The following is a 15,816-nucleotide window of genomic DNA, read 5'->3' on the forward strand; positions in this document are numbered from 1 at the left end:
AATCTCTAAAATCTACAAGATACTGCAAAACCTCAACAACAAAAAGACAAATAACCCAATTAAAAAATGGGCAAAGGATATCAACAAGCACTTCGACAAAGAAGATATTCAGGAGGCTAACAGACACATGAGGAAATGCTCACAATCATTAGCCATTAGACAAATGCTAAGCAAAAACTACAATGAGATACCATCACACCCCGACAAGGCTAGCATTAATCCAAAAAACACAAAATAATAAATGTTGGAAAGGTTGTTGAGAGACCGGAACACTTATACACTGTTGGTGGGAATGTAAAATGGTACAACCACTTTGGAAATTGATTTGGCACTTCCTTAAAAAATTAGAAATAGAAGTACCACATGATCTAGTAATGCTGCTCCTTGGAATATATCCTAGAGAAGTAAGAGCCATCACACGAGTAGATATATGCACACCCATGTTCAGTGCAGCACTGCTCATGATAGCAAAAAGATGGAAACAACCTCGGTGCCCATTAAAAGCCAAATGGATAAACAAATTATGGTATATTCACACAATGGAATACTACGCAACGGTAAAGAATAACAATGAATCTGCAAAATATCTTACAACATGGAGGAATCTGGAAGGCCTTACACTGAGTGAATTTAGTCAGTCCCAAAATGACAAATATTTTGTAAGACTACTATTATAAAAACTCAAGAAAAATTTAAACACAGAAGAAAACATTCTTTGATGGTTACGAGGGTGGGGAGGCAGCGAGAGGGGTATTCACTAACTAGATAGTAGACAAGAATTATCTTAGGTGAACGGAAGGACAGCACACACTAGAGGGGAAGTTAACACAACTGGACTAAACCAAAGCTAAGAAGTTTCCTGAATACAACCAAACACTTCGAGGGACAGAGTAGCAGGGGCAGGGGTCTGAGGACCATGGTTTCAGGGGACAGTGGCATAACAAAGTTTATTATGAAAATGTTTTGTACCTCGCTTTGGTGAGTGGCGTCTGGGGTCTTAAAAGCTAGCGAGCAGGCATCTAAGATGTATCAATTGGTCCAAACTCACCTGGAGTAAAGGAGAATGAAGAACGCCATAGACGCAAGTATTAGCCCAAGAGACAGAAAGGGCCACATAAATCAGAGACTCCATCAGCCTGAGACCAGAAATAGATGGTGCCTAGCTACCACCTATGCCCGCCCTGAAAGGGAACACAACAGAGAGTCCCTGACGGAGCAGGAGAAAAGTGGGGCACAGAACTCAAATTCTAGTAAAAAGACAAGACTCAATGGTTTGAGACTAGAGGGACCCCTGAAGACATGGCCCCTGGACTCTCCGTTAGTCCAAAACTAAAACCATTCCTGAGGCCAACACTTTAGACAACGATTAGACAGGACTATGGGATATAAAATGATACTTGCGAAGAGTGTGCTTCTTAGCTCAAGTAGATACATGAGACTAAATGGGCAGCTCCTGTCCAGAGATGAGATGAGAAGGCAGAGAGGTTTAGGAGCTGGTTGAATGGACATGGGAAATCTGGGATGGAAAGGAGGAATATGCTGTCACAGTATAGGGAGAGCAAGTAGGGTCACATAACAATGTATGTATAAATTTTTGTATGAGAGACTAGAATTGTAAACTTTCACTTAAAGAACAGCAATAAAAAAAAGATATTACAATTTCTAATAAATTATTGCCACTATATAGAAAAAAAAATCAAATGACCCATTGCCTTGGAAACCCTATGGGGCAGTTCTACCCTGTCCTATAGGGTCACTATCAGTCAGAATCAACTCAATGGCAATGGGTTTGCTTTTTGGTTTTGAATCTTTACGGAAGGAGACTACCATTTCTTTCTTCCAACCAGGGGCTTGTGGGTTTGAACAACAGACCTTTTGGCTAGCAGCCAAGTGCTTAACCATTGGGTCACCAGGGTAAGTTGTAATATGATTTAATTTCCCAAATGTATATTTTATAATTATGGCAGTTCCTTGCAAGGCCCACCATCAGTGGCTATCTTTACAGAAAATTAGTTCTTAGGCCAAACTCACACTCAAGATTCACAGATGATTGTTTTTTCAAGTAAAATCATGACCTTGATGTTTCAACGAATGAAAAATTAATGAATTTTTAAATAAAATTAAGTCATATTGCTGTATTTTTGGTAGTATTTTTTGGGGATTTTTTTTGGTTTTTGTCTCAAAGCATATGTCCTGTCTTCCGTGAACAGCATCAGTGGAACTGATTATGGTTAAGAAAGAGAGCCAGTAAAATGTTTGTCTAGTTAAGTTTGCAAATGCCCAACTCCATAAATTTTTCCTCTCACGTATAAAAATAATTGAACAGGGTTGATAGCAAACTACAGATTTTGCTTTGGTAAAAAACAACCCAAAATATCATTCCTTTGGCACCAGGGTGTTTATAAAAATAAAAATGGTTTAAGTCTTCAGTCTGTCTGCTTCCATCAGCTTTGAAAAGCTGTACCTAACTTTGTTGAAGTCATATTAATCAGAAACACCAAGAATTATGCAGTTTTGAGATTTCTTTAAAAAATCTCTATTTATGTAACAAAATAAATTCGGGGTTTTGCCATATTAATACAAAACTCCTCTTTGCATATCACCTCCCTCAAAATTTCTCAGAGACAATTACTCAGCGACATTCACTCAAGCTTTTACTGGACCGTGTAAGTGGGACTGTTTTAGGATACAAAGGCGACTAAAAGCTTCCAGCAAGGTTGTGGAATCAGGCGACACAAAGCGCGGAGGCGACCCCCAAAGAGGGAAAACCGTAGAGGAGCCTCAGCGCCGACTGGGGGGTCTTCGCTTTCCAGATCCTCCCTAAAACTGATTTCATAGGTTCTCTGAATAAAAAGCACTTAGTTGCCGAGCAATACAGTGCAAACAACTACGACGCCAATGCAAAACATTTAAAGTTGCGGGTAAGGCAGAAAATATTTTCATTTCAAGATTTCATCTGTGGACGAAAGAAACTTAGCCAAAGTCCTCGAGGAGCCTCCGCCTGACTGTCCCGAAACTCCGCCCCCAGAGGCGGCCCCGAGGAGAAAGGCCCGCCCCTCGTGCCCAAGACCACCTGCGGACGACCAGCGCGCGTGCGCGTAGATTACGTCATATCCGGCGCAGGGGCGCACGTTTGCGGAAGGGGTTGCATATTTGTGGCGGTAGCTTCTGCGTAGGTGATCAGTGTATCTTTCCTCTCAGACGGGCGGGTTTCACGGCAGCATCATGGTCGAGGTACAGTGACACCTAGGCGCTCAGCAGTCGTGTGCCTCTCTGGACTGCTTTTCTCTGGCGGCAGGCGTGGGTGATAGCGTGTGTTGGGAATCTGGGGCGATAGGAGGCCGCGAGGCGAGGTTGTTTGGCCGAGGCCGGGCCGTCTCTTAAGGTTTTCGGGGAGGGAAGAGGCCGGATGAGAGCACAAGTTTGAGGCCGGAAGCTTGAGATAATTTCTTTAGTCCTCATTTGGCCCTTGGGAGGTGGGCACTGTCCTCGTAGTTGAGGCTTCTGTTGATGATCGACCACTGGTACTCGCCGCCTGCAGGGGAGTGTCAGTAATTCTGAATCATAAGACTATTGGTCTTTTCTGTCTTGTTGGTTTCTTATCGCAGGAAAACCTGCCATTCTTGAGTTTTTGCATCGTTTCCTAGCTTGAATACCCATTCTCTTAGCAGATCATGTTTGCCTTATCTCAGAAATGTTTCAGCTCTTTCCAGTTTTCTCCATATCCATTGCAATCACCTTAATTCAGACCATCTTTTGCCTAGACCACCGCATTAGCTCCCAGCTGGTCTCCTTGCTTCCATGTTTGTGCCTCTCTAAATTGATCTGTTTAAAATGTAAGTTGGTCACGCCTTCCTTGCTAAAAACCCTTTCCAAGAATACGGATTGTTGTAATGGTTTAAAAAGACCTTACCTGATTTGGACCTTGCCTAATCTTGCAATCTCATCTTGCAACAAAACCCACTCCCTTGCCCAACACACAGCTGCCGTGCGGCTCCTGGTGTTATTTCAGTTACTGAACATCTTCCTACGTGAGGGTTTCCCTTTGTCGGAATTGCTCTTACCACCAGTCTGAGCAAGGGAATTCCCCCTCTGCTTAAATGTTACCTGAGAGAGATCTTTCCTAACTATCCTACATAATTTTCTTTCTCCTATTTATGTCTCAGCCTCTTGTTATCTTCATAGCACTAATCAAAATGTGGGACTATTTTGCTTATTTTCATTTCTCTTTCTCCTTGAGCAAAGGGAACTTGACTTTTTCATCATTCTGTTCATAGCTTCTAGCACAGTACCTGCCAGACACAGTGTGCACTGAATAAATGTGTAGTATAATTGAGTAAATCTCAGACTTTGATGGACCTGGGGCTCTGGCCAGAGAGCAGCTTCCTTCTCTTTTCTAAACTTGACTCTTAATAGCTTGCTGCTGGGAGCAGTGGTGAGTTGTATTAAACTTTTTACCTATGTAAATGTGTAAAGTACATAGCACTTTGGCTCTAATTTAGCTTATGACGTGTAATTTGTAGCTAGATGTGTAATTGCACTCTTTCTTTTCAGGAGGTGCAGAAACATTCTGTGCACACACTTGTGTTCAGGTCATTGAAGAGGACCCATGACATGTTTGTAGCTGATAATGGAAAACCCGTGCCTTTGGATGAAGAGAGGTAGCATAGTTCTTTATCAACTGCTAGAATATTGAAACTTCTAACATTTGGGAAAGAAGGGAACTATTTAATCCTTGAAGGATTAGTTAGTAATACTAACACTCATAACTATGCAATAATGAGTGTTGCTTTTGCATGATTTAAGCTGATTTAACTTTTTTTTTGGCCTTATTGTTCATAGTAAAAATCCCATTAATTGATTGCATTTTAGAAATACCCAATAATTAGGAGAGTCCCTTTTAGGTGTTTTATTTTATAATCAAATCACTTTGTATGTGCTTTCAGCTTCCCGCTGCTCTCAGAGCCTTGCTGAGCTGAAATTGTACCTGTCCAGTACCTCTACTCCCACCTTTTCTCGTTAGTATGATGAAGATTTTTCAGTGATGGCATATTTTTGGTTCTACATCTCCAGCACCAGTCTGGGATTGCATTATGTGCAGTGTTCCTTCTTTGTCCTTTACCCTTCTTTTGAAGTCTTCTTAATTCCTCAGACAAGCATTTATATTTGATTTATAAAGTGGACTGTACTTAAAAATAATATAAGTGCATTTCTTTTTAAAACGTTGAACTAATTAAGTACTTTGATTAGTTCTAACTAACCTTCTTAGATAAATCCAATAAAAGTTGTTACAGAAGCTTTTACTATATTTTTATACTGAAGCATTTGAAGGAAAATATGTTGACTTTGAAGTTTTGAAAAGAATATATTAGTCTCTGTTTTTAGATGAGTTGGACTGTTGATAATGCACCATGACAGACGTTGTATTAGCTAACAAGCTAAAATACTGCTTAGACTTCATGGATGCTATGTGGTAGAACGTGAGCCAAAGTCAATATGTGATATGGAAATGTACTTGGAAATTTTGGAAGTTAAAGCTAAACTGCTGTCTAACTTTAAAATCTTAACAGAAGCTTTTTCTACACGGTTATGCAAACTTAAGTTATTTAAGTACTTGTTCTCAGGTTAGCTATAAACGTTTGCGCCGATGAATATATTTAAAGTATTTAAAAATACATTCTTATGTTTATAATTTTTAAATAGTCACAAACGAAAAATGGCAGTCAAGCTTCGTAATGAGTATGGTCCTGTGTTGCATATGCCTACTTTAAAAGAAAATTTTAAAGAGAAGGGCCTTCAGAATTCATCAGATTCATATGGTCACAAACAATATCCTGACAATCAAGGTAAGTATGGTGTTATCAGAAATATCAGAACTTGAAATGTGGATTTTGAAATTAGAAAAATAAGATGTCTTATTAGCACCCCTTCTAGAAGAACTAATTGGAACCATACAGTATTTAACCATTATACTAGGACTGTACTAGAAGTCTTGAATTCCTCCTGAGAGTAGTGATTGAGATCATTAGTTGGTGGTTTCTCTCTTACAGGAAGTAAAGGTGGTAGTATAATAATGGCAGACATTCTTAGGATGTGGAGAAGGTCACAGTGGAGACCAAAGGAAAAATTTGGAGAATATTCCTAAACTGTGGCGAGACCATCTATCTTGGCTATAGGTCAGAAATATGGTGTTAAGTACTAATGTAACTGAAAATGGTGCTGAATAAGAGAATCCAAGATTCCACAGGGAAACTGTTTACTTGATTAAAAAAACCCAAAAAACAGAGTGAATTAACCTGATAGGATGACCCTTCTACCCACCACTGCTATATAGTAAATGCACATACTTTATTGATCTCAGATCAGCAAAGAGGCAAGGAAATAGCTCTGTACATGGTCTTCAGAGGTCAAACAAAAATGACCAACTTCCCTTATTTTTGAGACCTGAGTTTAGTTGTGAAATTTTGAGAAATCTAGCTGATTAATATTATTATTTATTAAAAGAGATAATACTTGTATATAAGAAGAATTCACTGTATGAGGGTGACAGCTTTCTCCCCCCCCCCACCCGTTTAGGGCAAGAAGTTGAATACTTAGTGACGGGTACACATCCATACCCACCAGGACCTGGTAAGTCAGCTGTTACATACTGAAAATGTCCTATTGTGACATGTATATCCAAGGATGATTCCTGTTGCCTATAAAATACAGAGTAAGTTCACTAACTCTGCATCCAGTCATAGCTTTTTAGATGATAGTTAACTGATACTTAGTATCACATGCATTCATTCAGCAAACATTCCTAAGCACCCGTATTTTTTCGGGCACTGCATTAATAATTCAAAGACAGTGAGACTGCTCCTGGCCTAGTCAAGAAACATGTTGTGTGTGTGTGTCACACAGAGGGAGTGTCCAGTATAACAAGGTGGAAGAAAAACAAAACTTAATATAACTAGATTCTAGTAATTTTAGAGAGTAGGCTTTACCATAAAGAAAATAGGGGTGAATTGGATGTTTTTTGTTTTAGTGATTAACATTCATTCTTGGAAACTTTTGCTAGTATTTGGGGAACTGCTTAATTTTTACATCTGAAGATAATGTTCCCAGATAATAAAAATGTAACTTTTACTCTTTGGGCTATTTGAATATCAGACTGATCAAATTGGATTTGAAGTATGTGTTATTCATCAATATTTATTATTTTTGTTATCACTAATTGTTTATTGTAAAAAAAAAGTTGGAAGCAAAAGAAGAAAAACTTAATCAAGTTTTGTATTAACACCACCTGGAGATAATCACCATTACCTTTTCGGCATATGTTTTCCTTCTGTATTTTATTTTAAATGCGTGTAAATGAAAACAAAGATAGCTACTAAAAGGAAATTTTTTTTTATTTATATAAGGGGTTGCTTTGACAGCAGATACTAAGATTCAGCGAATGCCAAGTGAATCAGCTGCGCAATCTTTAGCTGTGGCATTACCTTCTCAGGCCAGGTATGAAATATTTTTATGCTTCTAATTATAAAGATTTTGAAAACATCTTTCACTGTTGATTTTTTTTTTCTCATTTTTAAGCGTTTCTTTATCATTAATGTATGACATTTTCCTTTATCAGTGTTTAAAAAAAATTAAAGGGTTGGTTCTGCAGGACACATGAGTGGGGCATTAGTTACTTAGAATGTAGTGTTTCTCTTGCTTCAGGGTTGATGCAAATCGCACTGCCCCTGGTGGAAGTGAATACCGACTTCCTGGGGCCTCTGACCGGTCACAGCCTCCAGTGATGACTTCAGTAAGTGTTCCTGTGTCAAATAATATTGATGGTCTCTCACTTCTGGGATATGTGATCTAGTTTCTCTTCATCCCAAAAATCTTCTTAAAATATTAAAGAAATGAACACTTCCTTGGAATTATTAAAGTAGATAGCAGCCTGAGCTAGCTGTTAAGATTTCATAATCCTAAAACTTGGTTTGTTAGTGAATTGACGTATTTTTTTAGAATTTAAAATTCTGTTAATTTAGGATATTGTGATTCTCACACATTATAGATAGTATGCATTTGGTGAAGATAATGTTACGTTACTATTTATTATCTGTTATTAAAAATATTAGAGGAGTGTTGTTCTGAAACTTGTGTTAGGTGTTAATGTATATTAGACATAAAAGTATTTTTTATAAAATTTTAAGTTGATTTATGTAATTAAGAGTCGAGTGCTATTAAAAAAAAAAGAAAAGAAAAACCAAAACCCGTTGCTGTTGAGTCCATTCCGAATCATAGTGACCCTGTAGGACAGAGTAGAACTGCCCCATAGAGTTTCCAAGGAGCAACTGGTGGATTTGAACTGCTGACCTTTTGGTTAGCAGCTGTAGCTCTTAACCACTGTACCACAAGTGCTATTAGTATTGTAATATTCATGGGTAGTAAAACTACTGTCTTATAAATGAGCATTTAGAAATACATGAGTTTATGTGTAAGTAAATGGCAGCTGCTTTTGTTCGTCGAAGTAGTTATAGAAAGAATACACTAAAAACATGCAGTTTAGTTTACATTATGAACTTTATTATCAGTTGAAGTGAGTGTAGTTGGTACTTCCCCAGTTTATTATACAAGTGATTTGTCTTTATGAAGCGAATGCATTTGTAGCCCTCATACCACACTTTCTCTTGTAACCTGCATTCTCAGATCTCTCTGCCCAGGCCTTTTACTGCCTTCGTTGTCATTAGGTGCTGTCAAGTCAGTTCCGACTCATAGCAACCCTACAGGACAGAGTAGAACTGCCCCATAGGGTTTCCAAGGAGCAGTTGGTGGATTTGAACTGCTGACCTTTTGGTTAGCAGCTGAGCACTTAACCACTGCGTGACCAGGGCCCCTCTACTGCCTTAGGAAGATGTAATGTAAGCTTCTTGAGGATAGAAGCTTTGCTTTGTTTTCACTCTGTACCCTCAGCACTATAACAGTGCCTGATGCAGAGTATGGGCTTAAATATTTTTAGATGGATGGATGGACCACCACCACCAGTTGCTGTTGAGTCAGTTCTGACTTGTGGTGGCCTCGTGTCAGAGTAGAACTGTGCTTCATAGGGTTTTCAGTGGCTGATTTTTTTGGAAGTAGATTGCCAGGCCTTTCTTCCTCTATGGCAACAGTAGATGTTATATCAACTAGTATGCCTTTTAAAGTAGAATTTAAATACTGTAATACCATCATAACTATGAGGTAGGCACTGTTAGCCCCATTTTACAAAAAGAAATGATGTAATTTTTACCCCAGCTGGGATCTGAAGCCATACACAGAGACCTGTGCTTTTGAACACTCAAATATCCTTCCTCTGTTGGGTTTTTTAATTGCTTTCTAAAACTGAAATTAACATTGAAGAAAATACAGCTCTGATGAAACATCTTAGACTTATTTTAACTTTCACTAATTTCAGGGCAGGTAGACCCATTCATACACCCCTCTTTTAGTTTCCATTATTCAGTTGATAAAATGAAATGTTAGGTATGATATCTTTAATGATAATGTAATCTGTTCTGTATCTAGGTTATTATGGAGGCTGGAAATGCCAAGAACTCTGCACTGATGGCCAAAAAAGCCCCTACGATGCCAAAACCCCAGTGGCACCCACCTTGGAAACTGTACAGGGTGAGTTAATTGCAAAGAATGATTGATTTGCAGTTGACAAAGCCTGAAGAATAGAAGAACAAGAAGGAAAAAGAGTAAATATGAGAACTCGTAGAGTGATATGAGGGGGATGGGAGAGGATTTAGGCACTGTCTTAAAAGATATCTTGGGAAGGAGACTTCTTAAGCTTACTTGTATTTTGTGTAAAATGCAGTATAAAATATTAATAGAATGTTAGTAAATGTCAAGAGCGGAAGAGACAAATTTAGGAAAGTGTTTGAGATATTTATGAAGGGCAGGAAGGCCGTATAAGGAAATTTCTTTGGACTTACCAATTCCCTTTCTGGGTATAATAAATTAAAATGACTCAAAATATACCATATCTAAAATAAAATGTGTATAGCAGGAAAAAAAAACTAGATATGATTTAATATATATATTTTAAATTTTATTTTTCAAATTATTATGCAGTAAAATAGACTTCTCTTTCGTTTACAATTTTTAATAGATATGTAGACTTGGATAAGCATTACCACAGTCAGGATATAGAAGTTCCATCACCTCATAAAAAACCCTTTTGCTATCCTTTTATACTCCTGCTCTTCCCCACCCCTGGCAACCATTTATCTGTTTACCATTACTGTAGTATTGTCTTTTTGACTGTGTGTCATAAATGGAATCTTAAGTATGTAACTTTTTGAGACTGGCTTCTTTCATGCAGCTTAATGCCTTTGAGATTCATCCAAGTTGTTGCACGTATTAATAATACATTCCTTTTTATTGCTTAGTACTGTTTCGTTGTGTAGATGTTCTACAGTTTATGCATCCTTTCACACATTGGAGATTATTTCATTATTATCATTCTAAAACCTAATTGTCACATAATCTCATAAGTTGATAATTTGAATACATGGGAGGAGCATTTCAAACCCTGGTGGTGGTTAAAATTGAATAAACTTTTAACTGTGTCGATGAATCTGCACATGCTTTTTCCCCCACAGGTCATCAGTGGGCACCTCGGCTGGGTTCGCTGTATTGCTGTGGAACCTGGAAATCAGTGGTTTGTTACTGGATCTGCCGACAGAACTATAAAGGTAATAACAAGGAAGAAAAAAATAAAACGTAACTGTGCTTGCCATGTAAGTTTAACCTGTGACAAGTTATTTCCTGTTGTGAGAATTGCTGCTGCAGTTTCTCTGAGCATTTAGATCTGAGTAGAAGTAAATTCTGTTGTATGCCAGTTAATTTTTCCAAATAAGTCTTGTTTAAAGATTGGTATTCAGCAAATTTAAGCCAATGCTTACCCTCAGATTGGTCCAGTTATCTTCCTGAAATAAATGCTGACTATTTACCACAAATTTCTTGATACTTAATCTCTTTTTCTTTTGGTATCAAAATTAAAGCATGCTCATTTATAGAGAATATGGAAAATATACCAAAACCCATTGCCATCAAGTTGATTCCAATTCATAGTGATCCTCCTATACAACACAGTAGAACTGCGCCATAGAGTTTCCTAGGCTGTCCTTTACAGAAGCAGACTGCCACGCCTTTCTCCCAAGGAGCTGCTTCTGTGTTTGAACTGCCGACCTCAGTTGGCGGCCCCACTGTACCACCGGGGCTTCTTGTGGAAAATATAAAGAACTATAAAAGAACATAAACCTATCCATAATCATACCACTGTTAGGTATTTGAATGAATTTCTTTTAATGTTTATTTCTGTGCATGTGTATCAGTCAGTGCATTTCTTTCTGTGTGTGTAAATGTGTTTTTAAAAAGTCATGCTTGGTATGTAATTTTGTATCTTGTTTTTTCACTCAACGTTGTATCAAAGGCATATTCCTGTTAAAAATTCCACCTTTTAAATGGTAGTGTAACATTCTATCATTTAGATATTTTGTAATCCATTTTTCTATTCTTGGACATTAAAGTGTTTCCTAATATTCACTATTACTATAGTTAATCTTTGTGCATAAAGCTTTTTCTGTATTGTGTTATGTTAGATTCTCAAAAATAGAATTAATGGGTCAAACATTTTTGAGGTTGATACCTAAAGTACAGATTATTTCTTAAAATGAGTGGGTTGATCTTGTGGTCTGGTCCTTTTCACCACAGTGATTGTGTATCCCTTGTAAAATATCTATTACTGTGACAAGCAAAAATGGGTATCTAATCTTTTTAAAAACTGTTTGTATAAAATTTCTAGTGAGTGCTCACTTTGGCAGCACATTTACTAAAACTGGAATGATAAGAAAAGATTAGCATGGCCCTTGCGCAAGGATGATACACAGTTCATGAAGAAAGCAGCAGAAGAAGCCTTCAGGTGCCAGAAGAAAGGAAATAATAAGAATTAGAGCAGAATTAAATGAAATAGAGAATAGAAAAACAATTGAAACTGGTTCTTTGAAAAGATCAACAAAATTGATAACCCATTGGCCAAACTGACAAAAACGGGAGGAAGCAGATAACCCGTATAACAAATGAGATGAGTGATATCACAACAGACCTGACTGAAATTAAAAGAATCATAACAGAATACTATGAAAAATTGTACTCTTAACAAATTTGAAAACCTAGAGGAAATGGACAAATTTCTAGAAACTACCTACCTAACTACCTAAACTAACAAATAGAGATACAAGAACTAAATAAACCCATAACAAAAGAAGAGATTGAAAAGGTAATTAAAATCCCAATAGAAGAAAGCCCTGGCCCTAACCACTTCACTGGAGAATTCTACCAAACTTTCAGAGAAGAGTTAACAACACTACTGCTAAAGGTATGTTACAGCATAGAAAAGGATGGAATACTCCCAAACTCATTCTGTGAAGCCAGCATAACCCTGATAGCAAAACCAGGTAAAGACACCACAAAAAAAGAAAATTACAGACCAGTATCCCTCATGAACCTTGACGCAAAAATCCTCAACAAAATTCTAGCCAAAAGAATTCAGCAACATATCAAAAAAGTAATTCACTATGATCAAGTGGGATTTATACCAGGTATGCAGGGATGGTTCAACATTAGAAAATCAATCAGTGTAATTCATCACATGAGTAAAGTAAAAGACAAGAACCAGTTGATCTATCCATTGATGCAGAAAAGGCATTCGACAAAAGTCCAACACTGATTCATGATAAAAACTCAACAAAATAGGAATAGAAGGGAAGTTCCTCAGTATAATTAAGGGTGATTTTACAAAGCCAACAGCCAGCATCATCCTAAATGGAGAGATTTTGAAAGCATTCCTCTTGAGAACAGGAACCAGACAAGGTTGCCCTTTATCACCACGCTTATTCAACATTGTAGTGGAGGTCCTAGCCAGAGCAGTTAGGCAAGAAAAAGAAAGAGGGCATCCAAATTGGTAGGGAAGAAGTCAAAGTAGCTCTGTTTGCAGATGATAGGATTTTATACACAGAAAACTCCAAAGAATCCACAAGAAAACTACTGGAACTAATAAAAGATATCAGCAAAGTTTCAGGATACAAGATAGACCTACAAAAATCAGTTGGATTCCTCTTCACCAACAAAGAGAACCTTGAAGAGGAAATCAAATCAATACCATTTACTATAGCCCCCAAGAAGATAAAATACTTAGGAATGAACCTAACCAGAAGCATAAAAGATTTATAAAATGAAAACTACAAGACGCTACTGCAAGAGACCTGCATAAGTGGAAGAACATACCTTGCTCATGGATAGGTAGACTCAACATTGTGAAAGCGATCTACAGATACAATCCCCGTCCAAGTTCCATCAGTGTTTTTTAATGAGGTGGAGAAACAAATCAACTTCATATGGAAAGGGAAGAGGCCCTGAATAAGTAAAGCATTACTGAAGAAGAACAACAAAGTGGGAGACCTCGCACTACCTGATTTTAGAACCTGTTACACCACCATGGTAGTCAAAACAGCCTGGTACTGGTACAACAACAGATACATAGACCAATGGAACAGAATTGAGAATCCAGACATAAATTCATTCACCTATGAGCAACTGATATTAGACAAAGGCCCAAAGTCCATTAATTGGGGAAAAGACAGTCTCTTTAATAAATGGTGCTGGCATAACTGGATATCCATCTGCAAAAAACTGAAACAAGACCCATACCTCACACCATGCACAAAAACTAACTCAAAATGGATCAAAGACCTAAATATAAAATCAAAAACTCTAAAGATCATGGAAGAAAAAATAGGGCAACGCTAGGAGCCCTAAACCATGGCATAAACACAATGAACCGTAAGTAACAATGCACAAGCACCAGAAGAGAGACTAGATAAATGGGAGCTCCTAAAAATCAAACACTCATGTTCCACAAAAGACGTCACCAAAAGAGTCAAAAGACAACCTACAGACTGGGAAAAAAAATTTTTTTTAATTTTAGGTAAAGGTTTACAAAACAAATGTTTCCTGATTAAACAGTCCCTACACATATTGTTGTATGACATTGGTTAATAAACCCATGACATGTCAATATGCTCCCATTTCTGCCTTGGAGGACCTTTTTTTTGGTGAAAACATACATAGCCAAAGATACACCGTTTCAAAAATTTCTACATGTACAATTCAGTGACGTCGATTACATTTTTGCAGTTGTGCTGCTATTCTCACTTTAGATGAAGGTTTACAGAACAAAATAGTTTCTCATTAAAAAGTTAGTGCAAATATTGCCCTGTGACAATGGTTAAGAACCCCACTTGTCAACACAGTCCTTACTCAACCTTGGGTTCCCTATCACCAGTTTTCCTGTCCCCTTCTGTCTTCTAGTCCTTGTCCCTGGACTGCTGTGCCTCATTAGTCCCATTTTGTTTTATGCGGCTGTCCAATCCCTGGCTGAATGGTGAACCTCAGGAGTGACTTCACCACTAAGCTAAAAAGGTGTCTGGGGGCCATGCTCTTGGAGTTTCTCCAGTTTCTTTCAGGCCAGTAAATCTGGTCTTTTCTGTGTGTGTGTTAGAATTTTGTTCTACATCCTTCTCCAGCTCTGTCTATAACCCTCTGTTGTGCTCCTGGTCATAGCAGTCGGTGGTAGCCCGGCACCATCTAGCTGTACTGGACTCAGTCTGGTGGAGGCCTTGGTAACTGTGGTCCATTAATCCTTCGGACTAATCTTTTCCTTGTATCCTGTTCTCTTCATTCTCCCTTGCTCCCAAAGGGATGAGACCAGTGGAGTGTCTTAGATGGCTGCTGAAAGGCTTTTAAGACCCCACACGCTACTCACCAAGGTAGAATGTAGAACATTGTCTTTATAAACTGTGTTATGCCACTTGAGCTAGATGTTCCCTGAGACCATGGTCCCCACAGCCCTCTGCCCAGCATTTCAGTCCCTCAGGGAGTTTGGATGTGTCTATGGAGTTTCCGTGACCTTTCCTTGTACAAGTTGTGCTGGGTTCCCCAGTATAGTGTACTGTCTTACCCTTCACCAAAGTTACCACTTATCTATTGTCTATTTAGTATTCCCCCCGACACCCTTCCCATCCCTCATAACCAACAAAGATTGTTACTTCTTGTGTGTAAACTTTTTCATGAGTTTTTACAGAAGAGGTCTCATACAATCATTGTCCTTTTGTGATTGACATATTTCATTCAGCATAATGTCCTCCACTTTCATCCATGTTATCAGATGCTTCACAGATTAATCATTGTTCTTTCTCGTGGCATAGTACTCCATTGTGTGTATGTACCATAGTTTGTTTATCCATTCATCTATTGATGGGCATTTTGATTGTTTTCCATCTTTTTGCGATTGTGAACAGTGCTGCCATGAACATGGATATGCATATGTCTATTTGTGTGATGGCTCTTATTTCTCTAGGATATATTCCTAGCAGTGGGATTGGTGGATCCTATGGTATTTCTATTTCTAGCTTTCTAAATAAGCACCCTATTTTTCAAAATGGTTCTGTCATTATGAATTGCCGCCAGCAGTGCATACGAGTTCCAGTCTCCCAGCAGCCACTCCAACATTTGTTATTTCCAGTTTTTTTGATTCTTGCCATTAATGCCAGGGTGAGATGGTATCTCATTGTGGTTTTAATTTGCATTTCTCTACTGGCTAGTGAACGCGAGCATTTCGTCATGTCTGTTGGCCACTTGAATGTCTTTGGTGAAGTGTCTGTTCATTTCCTTTGCCCATTTTTTAATAGGATTATTTGTCTTTTTGTTGTAGAGGTGTTGGATTTTCTTGTAGATTATGGA

At 38.1% G+C, this 15,816-nt stretch overlaps 1 protein-coding gene and 1 non-coding gene across 5 annotated transcripts in view; both read left to right on the forward strand.

The window, feature by feature from the left end:
• The first annotated feature begins 3,125 nt into the window (after positions 1–3,125).
• The window catches only part of PLRG1 (pleiotropic regulator 1), a 26,350-nt gene continuing 13,659 nt past the window's right edge, over positions 3,126–15,816 (forward strand). Inside the window, exons 1-9 of one of the 4 annotated variants that reach the window (XM_023733491.1) lie at positions 3,142–3,234; positions 4,555–4,661; positions 4,947–5,018; positions 5,704–5,846; positions 6,577–6,630; positions 7,404–7,494; positions 7,702–7,789; positions 9,535–9,636; positions 10,617–10,709. In XM_023733491.1, the coding sequence (XP_023589259.1) occupies positions 5,717–5,846; positions 6,577–6,630; positions 7,404–7,494; positions 7,702–7,789; positions 9,535–9,636; positions 10,617–10,709 (558 nt within the window). In that variant the 5' untranslated portion in view covers positions 3,142–3,234; positions 4,555–4,661; positions 4,947–5,018; positions 5,704–5,716. The other 3 variants (XM_012556251.2, XM_023733490.1, XM_023733489.1) reach the window with 3 other exon arrangements.
• On the forward strand, positions 11,825–11,931 carry LOC111821022 (U6 spliceosomal RNA). Its single transcript, XR_002824508.1, has one exon. It is a non-coding gene; the product is annotated as a U6 spliceosomal RNA (small nuclear RNA).

The sequence above is a fragment of the Trichechus manatus genome, unplaced genomic scaffold (assembly GCF_000243295.1).
Source record: "Trichechus manatus latirostris isolate Lorelei unplaced genomic scaffold, TriManLat1.0 scaffold00059, whole genome shotgun sequence".
Lineage (NCBI taxonomy): Eukaryota > Metazoa > Chordata > Mammalia > Sirenia > Trichechidae > Trichechus > Trichechus manatus.